The sequence below is a fragment of the Dasypus novemcinctus genome, chromosome 19 (assembly GCF_030445035.2).
Source record: "Dasypus novemcinctus isolate mDasNov1 chromosome 19, mDasNov1.1.hap2, whole genome shotgun sequence".
Taxonomy (NCBI): Eukaryota; Metazoa; Chordata; class Mammalia; order Cingulata; family Dasypodidae; genus Dasypus; species Dasypus novemcinctus.
Window position 1 is genome coordinate 49,198,362 of NC_080691.1, and position 18,636 is coordinate 49,216,997.

Genomic DNA, 18,636 nt, shown 5'->3' on the forward strand with positions numbered 1-18,636 from the left:
GATGCGCTCTCCCCAGCAGCTGTCGCCTGGGCAACCCGGTGTTGGTGTTGTAGGTTGCCGCGGAAACCGCCCCAGGCGGGTGTGGATCCGGAGCCAGCTTCTCAAGGAAGCTGGTAAGAGTGCTCGCCACCTCCAGGGGCAGGGCTGGGAGTCTTGCGGAAGCATTTATTTTCCCTGTCACCCCGTGAGGTTCCAGCATCGCCCCCATTTTACGGATTAGAAAAAAACAACCGTCTATGCTTTTCTTTCCTCCCCTTTTTCTTATTATTAAAGTTAATAGATCACAAAGAATGTTACATTAAAAAACATAAGCAGGAAGTAGATTTGGCTCAACTGATAGAGCGTCTGCCTACCACATGGGAGGTCTGTGGTTCAAACCCTGGGCCTTCTTGACCCGTGTGGAGCTGGCCCATGCGCAGTGCTGATGCACTCAAGGAGTGCTGTGCCACGCAGGGGTGTCCCCCATGTAGGGGAGCCCCAGGTGCAAGGAGTGTTCCTCTAAGGAGAGCTGCCCTGTGTGAAAAAAGTGCAGCCTGCCCAGGAGTGGCGCTGCACACATGGAGAGCTGACGCTGCAAGATGAATCAAATGAAAAGAGACACAGATTCCCGTGCCGCTGACAAGAATGCAAGCGACACAGAAGAACACACAGCGAATGGACACGGAGAGCAGACAATGGGGAATGGGGAGAGAAATAAATAAAAAATAAATCTCTTAAAAAAACAAAACAAAACATAAGAGGTTCCCACTCCCCACCCCCACCCCGATCATTTTTGTAAATTGTATTTTTTGAAGATATATACATCTCAAAAAATGTTACATTAGAAAACATAAGAGGTTCCCATATACCCACCACCTCCCCACCCCACTCCTCCCACACCAACAACCTCCCCCATCATTGTGGCACCCTCATCGCACTGGGTGAACACATTTTGGAGCACTGCTGCACCACATGGATAATAGTTTATATTGTAGTTCACACTCTCCCCCAGTACGTTCAGTGGGTTATGGTAGGATATATAAAGTCCAGCATCTGACCCTGCAATATCATTTACGACAACTCGAAAGTCCCAAAAATGCCCCCACATCACTTCTCTTCTTCCCTCTCCCTGCCCTCAGCAACTCCTGTGGCCACTTTCTCCACCTCAATGCTAGTGTCTATGCTTTAGCACTGCCCTATTCCCTGCGCTATTGCCTGCTTGAGTTGGGGGGCCCAGAGCTGCGGGAAGGCCTGAGGAAACTGGCAGAGCCGGGTCACCCCCCCCCCTGCACACCCTTGCTCATGACTCTTCTGTGACTCCAGTTCTCTCTCCTGCTTCTCAGCCTTCCCATGTACTCCTCTCTCCCTCCCGCCCCAGCTCCATTACTTGCTGAGCTGCAGAATCTTCAGGTGTCAGCTCAGAGGTCATTTCTTCCTGAAGCTTTCCTTGGCCCCTCCTCAGGGCTCCTGCTGCCAGGCCACCCTCTCCCAACACTTATCATTCCTTCACCTCCTAAGAAAGTAAACCCCACAAGGCAGAAACAGAGACTGCTTACCTCTGTGTCTGGTAGACAGAGGCTCAGGGCAGCTGGGGACGCAGACGAGCCGAGGGTGGGAGCTGGATCCTGCCCAGGTGGTGGTGTCCCTTTAACAGCTGCTGGCCGGTCCCAGCTTGGGATTAGGCTTTGCCTCCCATTCGGCTGTGACTGTGCAGCTGCCGTGCTGACTCATGCACCCCAGCAGCCAGCAGGAGCTGGGAGCATGGGCTTCTACGGGGTCATGGCAGGCTGGGGGCTTCTGGATTACAAGACGGAGAAGTATGTGATGACAAGGAACTGGCGGGTGGGCGCCTTGCAGAGGCTGCTGCAGCTTGGGGTCTTGGCCTACGTGGTGGGGTAAGAGAATGGTTGTTGCCAGATGGGCCAAAGGGTGGTGGCCGGTCCCTCTTCGCCTGAGGGTTGAAGGTTTGGTTCTTCGGAGGCTGGGCTGGTGGAGGGCAGGCAGAAGGAGGGACCTCCATCAGTTCAGAGGCCAATGGGATACAAGAGCTAGCTGTGAGCTGCGTCCCCCTGTGTGTCTCTCTGCCTCCTTTTCAGGACTTTGTCCTAGCCCTGTGTTGGGCCCTGAGGACAGAGCAGGATCAGTGCCTCCTTCTGCCACCAGGAAGTGCCCTAGTGGGGGAGGAGGATTTCCCAATACCTAAGACAGCTGGAACGCTAAGGCCCTGGAGACAGACCACTGTTCTAGCTGGGGTCAGGGGAGTCTTTAGGAGAGGAGGGGTGTTGGCAGGCAAAGATGGTGGTGGTGGGGAGGGCAGAGTTATCTCATGGCTGGCTGGAGCATCTGGCCCAGGAATCTGGGGGAGGAAATGAGGCCGGAGAGAAGTGAGGGGCCTCTCGAAGGGCCTAAGGCTGGGCTGGGAACCTTGGGGCATGAGTGTGATGTGACTGCACGGGGTGGAGTGGACAGCGTCCCACGCAGGCCTGGGGCACCGGAGCAGTGGGGAGAGAGGCAGTGTATGTGAGAACCAGCTCTCACACTGCTTCCATGCACCGGGGACACCACAACAGTACCTATCTTCTCCTCCCCAGGTGGGCCCTTCTGGCCAAAAAAGGCTACCAGGAGCGTGACCTGGACCCCCAGATTTCTGTCATTACTAAACTCAAAGGGGTTTCTGTGACCCAGATCAAGGAGCTTGGAAACCGGCTATGGGATGTGGCTGACTTTGTGAAGCCACCGCAGGTGGGTATCTTGGTTCTGCTGCCCAGCGTGAGTTGGTGTGTTCGGTGGGGGCTCTTGAAGTAAGAATATAAGAGAGAGGGGCATGTGATGCCAGAGGTGGGTTAGAGGGTCTTGTGTAGTCTACAGGGCAGGATGGGAAGGGCTTTCAGGGATGTGTAGGAGGTTTCCAGGCAGATGAGGGAACGGGGTGAGAGAAGCCAGGTCAGAGGAGCTGCATTTGCAAAGGCTGCATCTGAAAAGGAATCTGGGAACTCAAGACTTGAGCTTGAGGATGGGGTTGAGGGGTTGAGGGGCGGGAGAAGGTCTGGAACTTCCTGAGAGTTCTCCTTGCTGACCTGGGGCACCACTGTCAGGTGCTTCTTCTCTGCCCCTCTTAGACCACATTTACCTGGCCCCTTCTCCTTCTACCCACCATTTCTGTAACCTTCGCTACCCCCTCCATTCTGCTGACACCCAAATTGAAGTCCCAGTGACAACCTGCCCTGAGCCCCAGCTGCTTCCTGCGTGCATACTCACCACGTCCAAAGAGAAATCATCTCTCATCGTGGCCTCTCCTGATCCAGTTGAGGGCCAGGATGTCCACCAGTGCCAAAGCTGGATGGGGACTTGGTCTGGGCACCCTTCTATCCTTCCCTTCTGTCTCTGCTTCTTCCTAACATTCTTCCCTCCTGCCAGCAGCCACAGGCCTCCTCGTCTATGCCTGCCTGAGGCTGGGGTCTCCTAATGGATCCTCTGACTTTCTCACCCCGGCTACCCCCACCTCCAGGTGCACTCCTTACTGCAGGCAAACTCTCATCAGGTCTTGCTGGGCCCTGCTGGCAACCCTTCCAAGGCTCCCCTTCCTTGATGGTGGAGGGACTTTGGGTCCCTCTGTATTCTAACCTCTGCTGCACCTTTCCTTGCCCTCTGCCCAGTGCCCAACCCCTTCCTGGTCACACACTCCCTGATCACACAAAGCTCTCCTGCACAGCACTCAGGGGCCAGCCACCCTTCTGGTGCTTGGTCGCCCTTGCACCCAGGCAGAGTTCACCACCTCCCCTACTACCCTGGGTGGCACCCCAGCCCAACTCAGTTCTGATCCTCACTGCACAGAAGCAGGAGGCTCTTGGAAAATTCTGGTTGAGCAAATGAGGGTGAACAAGAGAAATAACCTCGTCCCAAGGAAGGGCTGTGGTTTCCCACAAAAACGGGCCACCAGGAAGGGTTTCCTACAGGAGGCGAGGCTGAAACTGATGAGCTCGTGGATTCGGCTGGTGCAGGTAGCCAGGCACAAGGGGCCACGGGGCAGAGGCCAGAAGCCCAGCCAACCTCCCATCTCCGCCTCAACCTGCCTCCCTGGGGGTGTCTTTTGGGGATGGGGTTGGGTTCATGACCAGACGGGGCTCGGTCCTCTTCCCTCACAAACCCAGCTGCCCACCTCCAACCTCCCAGTTGAAGGAGCCAAGGAGAGGCTAACCCCAGGACTTATTTCTTAGGGAGAAAATGTGTTCTTCTTGGTGACCAATTTCCACGTGATGCCAACCCAAGTTCAGGGCAGATGTCCAGAGGTAAGGCTGCCCGGGAGCTTTCCAGGGGGTCCCTTGGCTGTCAATCACGTTCCTCTTCTTCCTTGTCCTTCTGTGCCTTCTGTACATCCCAGGCACTGGGGTTAAACCCTCTCTGTGATTCATTTATTTCACTTAATCTTCATAAATATTGTGGTAGGAATGACCATGATCCCCATTTAAGATAAGAAGACTGAGGCTCAGAAGGGTTGAGTCACTTGCCTAATGCCACACAGCCTGTGGGTGACAGGGCTGGGTTCAGGCTTAGGTCCATGGACTCTAATGCCATGGTTCTGGACCTCTGAGCACCCTAGCTTTGGGGCTTTCCGTTGTTGTTGCCCCATGAAGAGTCCAGCCTCTTTCCCATTCTGTCCTTCCTCTGGCATGACACTCAGGTGGGCATATAAGCAAGAGCAAAGCTGGAAGATCACCTCCCCTTTCTCTCTGCCCAGCCTCTATTAATGTTTCCCAAAGTAGCTTTCATTTTTGTGGGAAACCACAGTTAAGCTCATGCTTAGCTTGGGGTCACTTATGACTGCTGGGTGTTCTTCACTACAGCTGGTTGAACCCACTTTGTTCTTGCTCATTTCTCATCCAGAAATGCAGATTCCTCCCTTGAAATCTCCCCTGTACCGCTTATTTGGTGCTGTATCTAGAGGTCCAGCATCTGTTGCAGAGGACATTCATTCTCCTTCCCAGCTGTGGGTTTTGTTTGAACATTTGGGACTTGGGACATAGGTTGGAATCGTCCCTGGTGACATCTTTCTTTAAGCAAGTCCAGACATTTAATCACTTGCTGGGCTGGAGGGTAATGGCATGGTCACCTGTCCCCCAACCCTGGTCCTACCAGAGTCACTGGGACACAGCATGTTGGTCCCCGTCCATCATGGAGGCGAGATATGTCTGCAAGGATGTGCTTATGTTTAATGAACCCAAATGATGTCCTTCCCTTTCCAAAATGCTCAAAAGATGTTTATTTAATGTTCAGTTGATACGCTGCTCTGAAACTTTGTGGGAAACCATGGGCTCTGGCCTATCCCTCCTCCCCATGTTTCCAAGGGAGGCCCACAGTGGTTGTGAGGCCACAAGACTGCCAGATAATTCATCCAAACTGACAACCAGGCTTCCCAAATAGTCAGAGTCTCCTGACTATTCTCATAGCTTTGACCCTCCCAGCCTATATGGTGTCAAATCCTTCACCCCTGGATTCTCACCCTGGGCCGGGTCCCGAATGGGGCTCACAAAACTCAAACTGCCATAGCTCAAGGGGACCCTACACAGATAGCCACGAGCCAAGGTAGTGGGCTCTATGATGGCAAAGGCTGTGGCTGGGAGAACCAGGGAAGCCTGCTTCTCATCCTGGATCTGCATTTCTGGGTGAGAAATGAACAAGAACAAGGTGGGGATGGGGGAAACTGGCTTAACCAGAGTTGTAGTGAAAAACACCCAGGGATCATAAGTGACCCTGAGCTAAGCATGAGCAAAAAGGTGCTGTGGTTTCCTACAAACATGAAAGCTGCCCTTGGCATCAGGAAGGGCGAGGCTTGGGTGGAATCCTAAATTTTGAGAAATCGATGAGCTGGTGGATTTGGCTGGCTTGAGATAGCCAGGCACAAGGGGCTGTGGGGGCAAAGGCCTGGAGCTGTGGGAGATGAGGCATTGCTAAGAGGTTGGAGAGTCAATTCAGCATGGCGTGGGAGTCCACGACCTCGAGGCCTTGTGTACCCTGCTAAGGAGCTGAACTTGATTGTAGGAACAGCAGGGAGCCACGGGCAATTTTCAGCACATCGGGATGGGCCACCCAGGCTGCAGAGTGGGAATGGATGGGGCAGAGTCGGAGGCAGGGCCATGTGGTGATGACTGCTGGGTCTGGTTGGAGGAGACGGTGGCCCAGCCAGGGTGGAGAGGAGGGACAGAGGAGGGGCCCACCTGGGACAGTGTAACAGAACAGGTGGCTCCACAATGTTCTCTGCCCCACTTACCAACATCCCATCCCCTACAGAGCCCCCATTCATCATCTCCTTCTGGCTTCTTAGAAGCTTTGAGCCCTTCTTGCCACCCTAGTGCAGGGTCTCCAGGCAGCAGTGCCTGGGCAGCTACTTGCCCCTCTTCTAAGCCCTTCTGATGCCTCCTTGCCTTTGTATCCTCCAGCTCTTCCATGTGCCCCAAACTCAGGGAACCTTGTGAGGACATGGGGAGGGGATTGTCCCTCTGGCTGCTGGCTGGCATCATGGAGGGGAGACGCCCTCCTGGGCCCATGGCAACTCTGCTCTCTCACCCATCTCCCCCAGCACCCTTCCGTTCCGCTCGCTAACTGCTGGGCTGACGAGGACTGTCCTGAAGGGGAGACAGTGACCCATAGCCACGGTAATCATGGGCCCTGTCTTCCAACACCTCCACCGGGGCCGGCTGTGACCCTGAATGCATGCACGGCACAGCCTCTGTCCCCGCGTCTCCCTGTTCTGCCGAAACGCCCTGCCCGCCCCTTCCCAGGCCCTGTGGAGATTTGAGGGTCTGGAGTTTGTTTTTTTTGAGGCATCAAAACAGGCCAGTGTGTGGAGTTCAACAGCACCCACAGGACTTGCGAGATCCTCGGCTGGTGCCCGGTGGAGGACGGCCCCATGCCAATGTGAGTGCCCCCACCCCAATGCAGGGCCCGGGGTGGGGTCTGCAGGGACTTGCCCTCACCTCCCTCCTGGCCTCAGGAAGCCCCTCCTGCTCCAGGCCGAGAACTTCACGCTGTTCATCAAAAACACCGTCACCTTCAGCAAGTTCAACTTCTCCAAGTAAGCCCGGGCGGGTCCTGGCCAGTGCCCAGATGCTCTACCCCAAGGACGACCACCCACCCGCGTCCTGACCCCTTCCAGGTCCAACGCCCTGGAGACCTGGGACGCCACCTATTTCAAGCACTGTCGCCATGATCCGCGCTCCAGACCCTACTGCCCCGTGTTCCGCATCGGGGATCTTGTGGAGGCGGCCGGGGGTACTTTCGAGGACCTGGCGTTGCTGGTGGGTCTGCGGGGACGGGTAGGGGGCTCTGCAGCCTGGTTGTGGGGAGGGGTCCCTGGCCTCCCACCGGCAGACCAGTGACGCGCGGCCTGCTAGGGTGGTGCTGTCGGCGTCCGCGTCCGCTGGGACTGTGACTTGGACGTCGGGGGCTCCGATTGCTGGCCCCACTATGCTTTCCGGCTGCAGGAGAGGAGCTACAACTTCAGGTGTGGCCCCTGCCGCCCCATCCCACGCCTGCTGCCCCTCGCTGGCGTCCCTCTCTAGCCACAGTGGGGGTGGCCGGGACCCACCAACTCCCGGGCCCTGCTGTCTGGATGCTCCTAGAGGGGCTGGGATGGGGGATGGTATCACGGGAAGTGGCTGGGGTGGGTGGCTGGAGGGGGGTGTTCTCTGGCACCCCCTTCTCCTAGCACAGGCTCCGCCCCACCCGTCCTCTTTACCAGGCTCCTCCCCTCCTCCCCCACCCTCTGACTCCAGCATCTTACCTCCAGGCCACAGGACTCCCAGCTGAGTTTTATCTACAATGTTTCAAAGAAACCAGAGCAAAGTCAAAAGACTCATTCCTGGAGCACCCTAATTTATGCTTGCTCTGGACTCCCCAGGGGGTTACCATTTTTGCCACATTCACTTTCTCCCCTCTGGAATGAGGGGGATTTATTTAGACTGATGTCATACAGATGTCAGTGGCGGTCATGCAGACACTCGTCCCCTCGGCAACCCTGTCCTGCCTGTTCTGAGAACGAGGAACCTTGCCAGCCACACCGTCGCACTGTTGACACACCCAGCAATGACGGAAGAGAGCCAGCATTTTAATGTTCCCATCCGTCCCCAGTAATCATCCTCCAGTGTTTCTTTTTTTCCCTTCCCCTGGATCCAGGATGTACTCAAGGATCTGGCATTGCACCCACGGTCCTGTTTTTCAGTCTTCTGAACAGCGTCCCACAGGTCTTGCCGCCACCTCCCGTGGCCTTGTGGTCTTGCTCTTGACCCCACGTGCCCACGTGGCTGCTGGGCCTGGGAGCGGAGCCTCTCCACGCTGCTCGCTGGGCCTTGCCGGGTCTGGCTAGGCCGACCTCCCCAGCCCTTCACCACCATGTGGGGTTGACCCCCCCCACATACCCTGCTCTCCCCACCTCTGCTCTTGCTGGCTCTACTTTCTCTGCTTAGAATACCTCCTTCCTGACCCCTGGAAATCCACATGTGGCTTCTTTCAGGCCCACTCCAGGAAACCTTCCTTGGTGTCTAGGGGAGAATGAGCTACCTCCCTTCCCTGGGGCTCTCTCAGCACTGGGTCTACCCCATTACCCTCCCTATACCCACTGCTGGTGCCTGTTTAGGGACCCTCTGATCACCCCCACCCTTCCTCTCAGAAGGCAGGGAGCTTCCTAGGGGCAGGCCCGTTTGTTTTTCCCCTGTCCTTGGCAACAGGTTTCTGGTTTGAGATGGAGACGGATGGAGTGGTTGGATAAGAAAGCAAGAGGACTTGGCTGGAGGAGACTGAGCTGGCCCCCAGACCACTGTCTCTTGTCCCCAGGACAGCCACTCACTGGTGGGAGGCCCCTGGTGTGGAAGCTCGGAGCCTGCTCAAGCTCTATGGGATCCGCTTTGACATCCTGGTCACTGGGCGGGTAGGGGCCAGAGGGGGCCAATGGGGGAGACAGGGCTGGAGGCGTGGGGCCACAGGTATGACCTGAGGCTGGCTCAGCTGGGTTTCTCTCTCTCTCAGGCGGGGAAGTTCGGGCTCATTCCCACGACCATCACTCTGGGCACTGGAGTGGCTTGGCTAGGTGTGGTGAGTGGTTGCAACTGGCTCCCCATAGCTGTGGCACCTGCGTGCCCAAGCACCCTGTGCTTGTGGGTGGTGTTTTGGGGTGCAGGTTGGGTTGGGGAGCTAGACGTGGGTCTGCCCTGCCTCTCCCAAGGTCACCTTCCTCTGTGACCTGCTGCTGCTGTATGTGGATGGAGAAGCCCATTTCTACTGGAGGAACAAGTACGAGGAGGTGAGCTGCGGGCCAGCTGGGTGCTGAGGCCGCTGTGCCGGGCTGCTGTGCTCCCTGGGAGGATGGAGACCAGAGCCCTGATCTGCTGTCCTTATCTGCAGGCAAAGGCCCCGAAGGTGACAGCTAACCCCGTGTGGACCCAGCTATTTTTCACAACTCCACAGCAGGCTGCCCAGAGGCCTTACATGGGCCCAGCACCGGCCTCCACCCCCAGCCAGATGGTGACACCAGGGGTCCGGGCTCTGGTCCCACCACCAGCTCATGCCTGAGGCTTGGGGCTGTTCCCTCCTGGGTCAGGGGTCTGGAAGGATGGGGGACCTCAGGGACGAAAGACCAGCACCCTTACACCCCCAGGAAGACTCTTTTTCCCTCCCACCCCCTGACTCCAATCTTGGCAGGTGCTCTCCTGGGGGAGCCACAGAGTCATCTGTTTCCATACAGAGACCTGCTGTGAAACCATGGAGACAGGGAGAGCCTGGGGCACCCACTTCTCTGGATGCTGCTGGCAGGCTGTTCTCCCAGACTCTGTCACCCCCGACTCCCACAGGCGCCACCCACTGGCTGTTGTGGATGCCACCCTTTGAACTCTCCTTCCCTGGGGTCCGTGCAGCCTAAGCCCAGTTAAGGTAGCAAGAGGCAACCACGGGCAGGTCTCATCCAGCTTTGGGGCTTGTCTGCAGAATGGAGGTGGGGGGTAGCACCTGCTCAGCTTCGGAGCATCAGCCCCTTCCCTGGGGGGCCACCCCAGGCTCTGGAGGGCTTGGAGGGGAGGGGAGGAGAGAGGCTACATTGGTGGTCACTGAAGGGCTTTGGGGACCTTTTATGTGAGTCCTTGGTAATCCCCAGCCCAGCCCCACTGGGCTTCCTGGGAGCTCTGAGGACAGGCACCCAGTGCATCTGGAATTCACTGCTGCCCCAGGCCATGGCTAGGAACCTGTCTGGGCACCTGTACTTGGGAGGCCCAGGCCCCCCAGGTGGAAGAAATATCTGGAAGGAATGCTACCAATAGATGTTAAAGAGGCAGACCTGGCCCCCAGCTGGCTGGCCAGATTCCAGTTCTGGAACCCTTCAGTGGGGCCCAGTCCTGCCTGCCAGAGAATTTCCCTATTGCCCCAGGACCAACAGTCAAGACAGGGCTGAAGGAGCCAGGCACCTCTTGATCCCAGGGTGGTGGGCAGGGGTGGCAAGGGGCTACTTTCTCATGGGCCCCGGTGGCCAGGGTTGTGCTGGTAGGTAGCTCTTAGAGTGACATGGACCTGGTGGGGAAGGGCCAGAGCTGGGGCTCCTGATGGGCCAGTGTCAGGATTAGTCAACTCCAGGAGCCTCTGCAAAGCCCTTGGGGACCCTGCTGCCCCTCAATCTCTGGAGGATGCCCAGGGGAGGTGGGCCAGCAGAGCCAGGGCGGGAAAGGGGGGCCCATCCAAAGCCTGGTTTTCACAGCAGGACCCCAAGAAAGCTTATGTCATGGCTGGAGAAGGCTGAGGAGTTAAAACCTGACAAAGCCTCCAGCTTCCTGACTTTTCTTTATGGGGCTGGAATGGGAAGGGGAAGCATCAGCAGTGGACACTGCCCAGCTGTGGGGGGGACTGGGGCTTTTGTGGGGACTCCCCCTGCCCAAGAAATGGGGCCCCCTCATGCATGCGTGCCACTCTGAGCCCTCACCTCCAATCCCCTGAGTGGGAGGGCAGAGGGAGAGGGCATGAGTGTGGGCTGTGGCAGCTGAGAGCTGCCACCTGGGAGAATCGAAATGCAGGATGGAGCTTGGAAAGAGCTATGGCCTCAGTCTGCTGATGGCAGTGACAGCACCTGTGGGCTGCCAAGGTGGGCGTGGGCCGTGCAGGCATGTGCCCGCAGTGGGGTGTGAGTGTGGGGGGTCGCAACATCCCCGAGCAGGCCTCAGGCACACAGCCTACTGTCTTAGAGTCCCGGGAAGTCGAAGGTTCTCTGGGAATCATAGCCTTAGGCCCGAGCCTCTGCTTCCTGGATCTGCTCCTGGGGGACATGGGGAAGTCTGCAGATGGGTCCTGACCCCACTTCTGTCATGGGCCCTGTTGACCCTTGGAGACACGGCCCATGCCCTCCGTGCGTGTCTCCTTTCTGAGCTGGGCAGAGGGCACTGGCCCGGCCCAGCCCTGACCTCCCCTTTTGCAGAACTTTTGGCATCTCTGCTGGGCCTTGGGGCAATCAACTGGTTCCCAGGGGTAGGTGAGGACTCAGTGCCAAAAGAATGCCACAGTGGACACGGCAGCAGGCCATGCAGATGGTCGGGTAGGTATTATTGTAGATCTCCCAGAACCGTGGGCTTCTTTCTAGCCGCCCGGCTGCCTGGCCTGTGGCTAGAGTGTGTCACAATCTGCCGGAAGGTGCTGGGCAAAGAGTCCATGCCACCAGTGCTGGCCATGGCCTGCTCCCCGAAGACTTGGAACTTTGCCTTGGTGGCTGAGGGCCTAAGGTCCTGAGGCTCCCCGGCCCATGCCAGCCCAAGCTGCCCAGGACAGAAGGGGCAGGGGCACTGGCAGGCCATGGGCAGCCTCATGGCCGGACAGGCTGCTCCGTGAGGTCAGGCTCCTGGGCAGGTGGCTGCACAGCCTGCACCGTCTCCTCCAGGCTGCTGCTGGGGAACACCACGTAGCGTGCAACGGCTGGCTCCTGTGGCTCCCGCAGGTTCTCCTTGCTGTGCCGGATGCCGTAGCCGAAATACACAGTGAGGCCTGCGGCGGTGGGAGGGTCTGAGAGGCAGGTCCAGCCCGCCTGGCCCTCTTCCCACCACCTGCTCAGCATCCCGACCTCCCATGTTCCCCCTCATCCCAACTCACCAATCAGCAGCCAGCCGAAAAAGCGCAGCCAGGTCAGGTAGCTTAGCTTCAGCATGAGGCAGATGTTGAGGAGGATACTCAAAGCTGGCGTCAGGGGCACCAGGGGCATCTGAGGGGACAAGAGCTGAGCTGTGGGGAAGATCTGCTACCCTAGGGCCTCCTTTTTCTACCTCAGGAGATTTAGGAGGCATGTGCCCACCCCCCGTGCACAAAGAAAGGGTGGCCACATGCAGTGGCGTCCCCAGTCCTCCAAGCTCTCCTCGTTCATTCTGCAGCGGCAGAACCTGGCCATAGAGTCAACTGGGCTACGAGCGAGGGGTAGAGAGTGTGGGTTGGGGTGGTACCTGGAAGGTATCCTGTAGGCGCTCCTGCTGGTGGGCTGCCAGGACAGCGAGACTGAGCAGAAAGGTGACCCCGCTGAGCAGGACCAGCAGGATGTAGCTCCAGCGTGGCAGGTGCAGGGCTGAGTCTCCAAAGATGAGCACGCCACTCAGGGTGATGGCAGAGGCCACCAGGAGGCCGAGCGCCCAAGCCACAGCAGTTCTGTGGCCGCAGTCACCCAGGAAGCCCAGGTAGGGCCTCAGGGCCGGCCGCAACTGTCCAGGCTCGGGACCTGAGGCATGCTCATCCCGCACCAGCTGGAGGTGGTCTGAGAAGGAGTTGTGCTCCTTGGCCTCAGGGTCGGGGCTGGCCGCGCCCGGGGAGCTGGGCTGAGAGGTCTTCTGGAAACGTAGCACGATGACGCTGGCTGCCACGAAGGTGTAGGCGAGCAGCGTCCCGATGGACAGGAACTGCACCAGTGCATCGAGGTCGAGTACCAGGGCTAGGAGGGCCATGAAGACCCCAAACACCAGGATGCCCATCACGGGGACCTGGGTCCTGGGGTGCACGCGGGCAAACACCTGGAAGAACAGTCCGTCGGCTGCCATGGCATAGACGATGCGTGGCAGGGAGAAGAGGTTACTGAGCAGGACCGTATTCATGGCTGCAGCAGAGGAGCAGGAGTGAGGGGCCTGTCAGCAAGGGTGTGTGGACCTGGGTGGGTGTGGGTGCTCAGTCACCTCCCACCCAGTGTCAGTCACAGGCCCGTTGGAGAATTTGGGGAAGGTGGTGAGTGGGAGTGGAGGATTCTCTAATCATCAGAGCCCTCCTGGGACAGTTACACAGCAGGGGTCAACCCAGGAAGCCCAGGACAGGGGGCTGCCTCTCTCCCCACCACCCCACCCAGTTCCCACCCTGCAAGGTGCTGCTTCCTCACCGCAGATGGAGCCCGCTGCCACGATGAAGCCGGCCCAGCTGTAGCCCCGCTGGTAGAAGGCATCGGCGAGCGCCGAGTCTGGGTCGAGGCTGTGCCAGGGAACCATGAGGGTAAGCACGGTGGAGACTAGGATGTAGGCCGTGGCCGCCAGGCCGAGAGAGATGGCGATGGCCATGGGGACGGCCTTCCGCGGGTTCCGGGCCTCCTCGCTGGAAGCAGCAATGACGTCGAAGCCTACGAAGGCGTAGAAGCAGGTGGCAGTGCCAGCCATGATGCCCGAGAAGCCGAAGGGTGCGAACCCACCCTCCTCTGCACTCCAGTTTTCCAGGCTGGCCAGGGAGAAGCCCAGGATGATGATAAAGAGGATGACGCAGAGGCTGATGGCCGAGAAGGTGTGGTTGAGCCATGAGGAGACGCGGGCTCCGCAGGAGACAAAGGCAGAGGCCAGAAGTAGGATGCCGGCGGCCAGGAAGTCCGGGTAACGGGCCAGAAAGGGCACCTGCCAGCTGCTTATGTGGGTCTCAGTGAAGTTGCGGATGTGGTGGCCGAACATGGCATCCAGGTAGCCACTCCAGGCCCGGGCCACGGCGGCACCACCGATGAGGTACTCGAGCAGCACATTCCAGCCAATGAGGAAGGCCCACAGCTCACCCACGGACACGTAGGTGAAGAGGTAGGCAGAGCCTGTACGGGGCACACGGGCTCCAAACTCCGCGTAGCACAGGGCTGCCAGCAGGGAGGCTACAGCAGCCACAGCGAAGGACACGAGTACAGCTGGGCCAGCCATCTCCTTGGCCACAGTGCCCGTGAGCACATAGAGGCCCGAGCCCACCATGCCACCTACTCCCAGAAGGGCCAGGTCCAGCGTGGACAGGCAGCGATTCAGGGATGTCTCCATGGTGGACTCCTCCAGGGGCTTCAGCCGGTTCAGCTTCCTGCAGAAGTGTGCCAGGCTGGCGGCGCTGGGCAGTTGCCAGGCCATGGTGGGCAGCAGAGAGGAGTGTGGGCCCAGTCACCTGCCAGGGTCAGAGGGGAATGACGGGCTGCTGGGTGGGGTCAGGCATCTTCAGTCCCTTCTGGATTGCCCACCCACAGCCCAGTCCCCGTCCCTGACCTGGGGATGTGAGCACATGCACCTGCCAGAGGGCTGAGCTGGGGGAGGGCTCAGGGCTCGCTGCAGGCAGGGCAGGGGGTCACCGGGAAGCACGGGGGTCCTGCCTGCCCTCCTCCTCTCCCCAGCGAATCTGGTGCAGTCGGACCTGGGGTGTGAGCCGAGTGTCACTGAGGGCAAAGTGGGAACATTCGCAGGGAGCAGGAGGTGGGAAACCCTCCTGATCTGGGATCTGAGAGCAAGGTGGAAACCCGGAATAGGAGCGGCTCTATTATCCGGGGCGTGGCCCACGCAGGCCACCTCGCCTCAGACAGTGGCAGTCAGTCCCCACCCCCTGCGCCAGGCTGGGGAATCAACGCACCGAGCCCTGGACCCCAAAGCTGACGCCCCGCGCACCTCTCCGCGTCGCCAACTCCGCTGCGTCCCTGTCCCCAAGCACCGGAGCCTTCCACCCCGCACTCCCCCGCCGGGTCTCAGCCCCACCCGCACTACCGCCCGCGACCCACCTGCCGCCGCCGCCGCCGCTCTGCGCCCGCCCCGCCCCGCCCCGCCTGTGCGCAGGGCCCGCCCCTCCCTGGGGCCCGGATCCCGTTCGCCGCCTCCATGCCCCCAGCAGGGGGCCCGGACCCCACACACCGCCCCAACATCCGGTCCCGCTGTCCCCACTCCCAGAGCCGGACCCCGCACAACGACCTCCCCGGGTCTGCAGACTGCCCCGCCCCGCAGTCACCCATGCACTCCCCTCCCCCACGCACGCATCTAGATGGTCCCCCCTATCCTTCTTTACAAGATCTAGACCAGCGCTCGCCAGGTTCCCGGGAAGCTCTATGTTCACAGATAAGGAAGCCCAGGCCACCAGGTAAGTGCCTGGCGCTGGGTCACGCGGTGCCCTGGGGGCGGGGTTAAGGCCCACTCTGTAGCCACCCACTTCCTACCTCAGCAGGCACCTGCCGTGAATGCATCCCAACGCGTGCATTAGAGGTCTGGAGGCCTCTGATGAGTTGAGCCTGGGAGTTTGGCAGGGGTGGGGAGGGGAGTCCCTGCAACCAAACGCTGAACAAATGCTGGATGTTCTGAGCTTTTAGCTACAAACACAGCCTTTGCGAGGAGGGCAAGTAGCCTCCTGGGACAAGCTGCAGCCGTCTAGCATGCGGCACACCCTCAGAGGCCCATTTCGTCGTAGTTAGGCGTGGAGGACTCTGGGGGATCCCGATCCAGCTCCCCCGCTAGTCGCCATCCCGTGTCTCTAGGCGGCCATCATGAACTCCCTGGGGCTGAGTTATTTCCTGAGTCCAAGTGTCTTTCCACTTAGCTCTTCCTGTATGTCTTAGCTCTTCCTGTATGTCCGAAAGTGAGAAAGTTGGTGTGAAAGAATGCTCAGTTGTTTAGAGCCAAACGACCACCAAACCCAGCCACACTGAACCAAACCAGAACAGGCATCCTCCTCGCCCAGAACCTTCTGTGTGTTTTCTATGTGGCTGGTGCAATTGGGCCTCAGGGAGCTGCAGCCCACCTGGCTCACTGCTCAATGGGAAGGAGCACGTCTAGAGAAGATGGTGGCACTTGGAGCCCTGTGCCTTAGCCGGCCTCTGTGGCCCCTTCTGATATTTGTCTGAGAACCTTCTCAGGTGGGTTTCCGTCTCCTGCTGGGCTGACATCTCCTGCACTCCTCACCCCTAAAGTTGCCTAAACATAACTGACATCCCTTGTCCTGAAATGCTTCCACAAAAAGATATAAAGCAGTACCCTTTCTTTAAAAAAAATTAGATCCTTTCTTTATTACACAAAAGGTAGCATAGACGCCTTTAAAAAAGTCTCTTAATAATATGTCCTGGAAATCAATCCATCTGTTCACAGAAATCCTCCTCATTCTTTTCCCCTTTGGGTGACACACTAGAGATTATTCAGCTTCTTTACCGTGCATGGGCCTTTGGGATTCTTCTAGTAATTTGCAATTACAGACAGCACTTGAATGGATAGCCTTTTGCACCTGCGTTTTTGTACTGTGAGAGCTGTATCTTCAGGGTCAATTTCTGGAAGAAAGGAATGGCTCTCTGTAACAATTTCTATAAGAAGATAAGAAGGGGAGGGATTTCTGTAATGATAATATATTTTATTGTAATAAAATATTAACATATAAACATCATTTTAAGTGGACAATCTTTGACATTAAGTATATTGGCAATATCGTGTATTTCTACTATTTCCAGATTGTTTTCATCATCCTAAACTAGAATTCATACTCTTTATTTTTTTTTTTTTTAAGATTTATTTATTTATTTGTTCCCCCCCACCCTGGTGTCTGCTCTCTGTGTGTTCTTCTGTGACCACTTCTGTCCTTATCAGGGGCACCGGGAATCTGTGTTTCTTTTTGTTGTGTCATCTTGCTGTGTCAGCTCTCCGTGTGTGTGGCACCATTCTTGGGCAGGCTGCATTTTCTTTCATGCTGGGTGGTTCTCCTTACGGGGCGCAGTCCTTGTGCGTGGGGCTCCCCTACGCGGGGGACACCCCTGCGTGGCACAGCACTCTTTGCACGCATCAGCACTGCGCATGGGCCAGCTCCACACGGGTCAAGGAGGCCCAGGGTTTGAACCATGGACCTCCCATGTGGTAGGCGGATGCTCTAACCACTGGGCCAAGTCCGCTTCTCCAGACTCATTTTTAACAACTCCTTAATCCCTTCTTCCCCTAACCATGGTAACCACTATTCTGTCTTCTGCCTTGATGAATTTGCTTATTCTAAGTATTTCATAGAGGAGAACTCATGTAGCATTTTATCCGTTTGTGTCTGGCTGATTTCAGTCAACATGATGTCTTCAAGGGGGTCACCAAAGTCTATTGCCACATGTTGAGGGAAGATGGCGGGTGACTTCTGCCTGGCCTCTCCTTCCTTCTTCCTCTTAAGACTCCTTAGGCCTCGCTTCTTCTACTCTCAGCTGTAGGCTGGCATAGGGATCGTCTTCTTTCTGGGGCTACAGCTATAGCCTGTCACATGGCAGGACTGAAATGACCAAGTTCTCTCCTCTTCCCTATCTTCCTTCATGTATGTCTGTTTCTCTCAGGCCCCAAGTGGGCAGAGACTCAACCCTGAGTCATGCCCTACTGCTGAGGTCGAATCAAAGCCCTAATCTTGATTTCATTAAGTGAATGTAAAACCTTTGCATTTAATACAATCAATGGGTATCATGCCCAGATGAACAGACCAGTTCATAAAAATAATATCTATTTTGGAATTCATAACATCAAACTGCTAATAATACCCATATATTAGCATTACTAATTACAAATCGCGTGATGTACTTTCACCGTTTTTATTCACTTGCAAACATTTACAAACAACATTTTTATCAATTCTGCACAGATTAAACCTCAGTTTTCCATTCTCTAACTACATTCTTTCCTCTGATAATTTATATTCTAGCTATAACTCAATGAGTTTGCTCATTATATTTAGTTTGTAATAGCAAAATCATACAATCATTCAATATTTGTTCTGTTATGTCTGGCTTGCTTCACTCAACATAATGTCCTTCAGATTAATCCATGTTGTCATAAGCTTCACGACTTCATTATTCTTACAGCTGAATAGTATTCCATCGTGAGTATATCCGTTCATCAGTTGATGGACCCCTGGGTTGTTTCCATCTATTGGCAATTGTGAATAATGCCACTATGACATCATTGTACAGATGTCTGTTTGTGAATCTGTTCTCAGATCTTCTGGGTATATACCTAGTAGTTGTATTGCCAGGTCACATGGCAGATTTATATCTACCTTCCTTAGAAACTGCCAAACAGACATCCCCAACGACTATACCATTCTACATTTCCACCACCAGCGAATAAGCATTCCTATCTCTCCACATTTCTCCAACACTTGTCGTTTTCTGTTTTGCTAATAGTGGCCATTCTAGTAGGTGTGAAATGATGTCTCATAGCCTTGATTTGCATTTCTCTAATAGCCAGTGATGAATGCTGAATGTTTTTCCATGTGTTTTTTCACCATTTGTAATTCTTCTTTCGAAAATGCTTATTCAGGTCTTTTGTCTATTTTTAAATTGTGTTACTCGTCTTTTTATAGTTGAGTTGTAGGATCTCTATATATCATGGATATTAGACCCTTGTCGGATGTATGATTTCCAAATATTTTCTCCGATTGAGTAGGCTACCTTTTCAC

General features: G+C 56.4%; 2 protein-coding genes and 1 long non-coding RNA gene across 13 annotated transcripts in view; 2 read left to right on the forward strand and 1 right to left on the reverse strand.

Moving 5' to 3' along the window:
• Nucleotides 1-1,691: 1,691 nt before the first annotated feature.
• On the forward strand, nucleotides 1,692-10,778 carry P2RX6 (purinergic receptor P2X 6). 2 transcript variants are annotated; one of them, XM_058281011.2, is made up of 12 exons: nucleotides 1,692-1,874; nucleotides 2,571-2,721; nucleotides 4,197-4,268; nucleotides 6,557-6,632; nucleotides 6,801-6,894; nucleotides 6,971-7,051; nucleotides 7,133-7,274; nucleotides 7,371-7,480; nucleotides 8,809-8,902; nucleotides 9,001-9,066; nucleotides 9,197-9,274; nucleotides 9,376-10,778. In XM_058281011.2, exons 1-12 carry the CDS (start codon nucleotides 1,741-1,743, stop codon nucleotides 9,541-9,543), a joined length of 1,266 nt encoding a protein of 421 aa, XP_058136994.2. In that variant the 5' UTR covers nucleotides 1,692-1,740; the 3' UTR covers nucleotides 9,544-10,778. The 2 variants fall into 2 exon arrangements, with proteins under 2 accessions (XP_058136994.2, XP_071066018.1); XM_071209917.1 differs by having other exon boundaries at nucleotides 1,692-1,796.
• Nucleotides 10,779-11,531: 753 nt separating this feature from the next.
• LOC101438634 (cationic amino acid transporter 4) lies at nucleotides 11,532-15,349 on the reverse strand. Of its 10 annotated transcripts, none has more exons than XM_071209910.1 (6): nucleotides 15,247-15,349; nucleotides 14,463-14,691; nucleotides 13,349-14,364; nucleotides 12,435-13,075; nucleotides 12,091-12,199; nucleotides 11,532-11,985 (listed from the first exon to the last, which is right to left on the reverse strand). In XM_071209910.1, exons 3-6 carry the CDS (start codon nucleotides 14,328-14,330, stop codon nucleotides 11,807-11,809), a joined length of 1,911 nt encoding a protein of 636 aa, XP_071066011.1. In that variant the 5' UTR covers nucleotides 14,331-14,364; nucleotides 14,463-14,691; nucleotides 15,247-15,349; the 3' UTR covers nucleotides 11,532-11,806. The 10 variants fall into 10 exon arrangements, with proteins under 10 accessions (XP_071066011.1, XP_071066014.1, XP_071066010.1 ...); XM_071209913.1 differs by having other exon boundaries at nucleotides 14,485-14,607; nucleotides 15,247-15,342; XM_071209909.1 differs by having other exon boundaries at nucleotides 14,463-14,607; nucleotides 15,247-15,342.
• Nucleotides 15,031-18,636, forward strand: part of LOC139436984 (uncharacterized) — a 48,777-nt gene continuing 45,171 nt past the window's right edge. Inside the window, exon 1 of the long non-coding RNA XR_011646536.1 lies at nucleotides 15,031-15,318. This is a non-coding gene — a long non-coding RNA (uncharacterized lncRNA). The remainder of the gene's footprint in view (nucleotides 15,319-18,636) is intronic.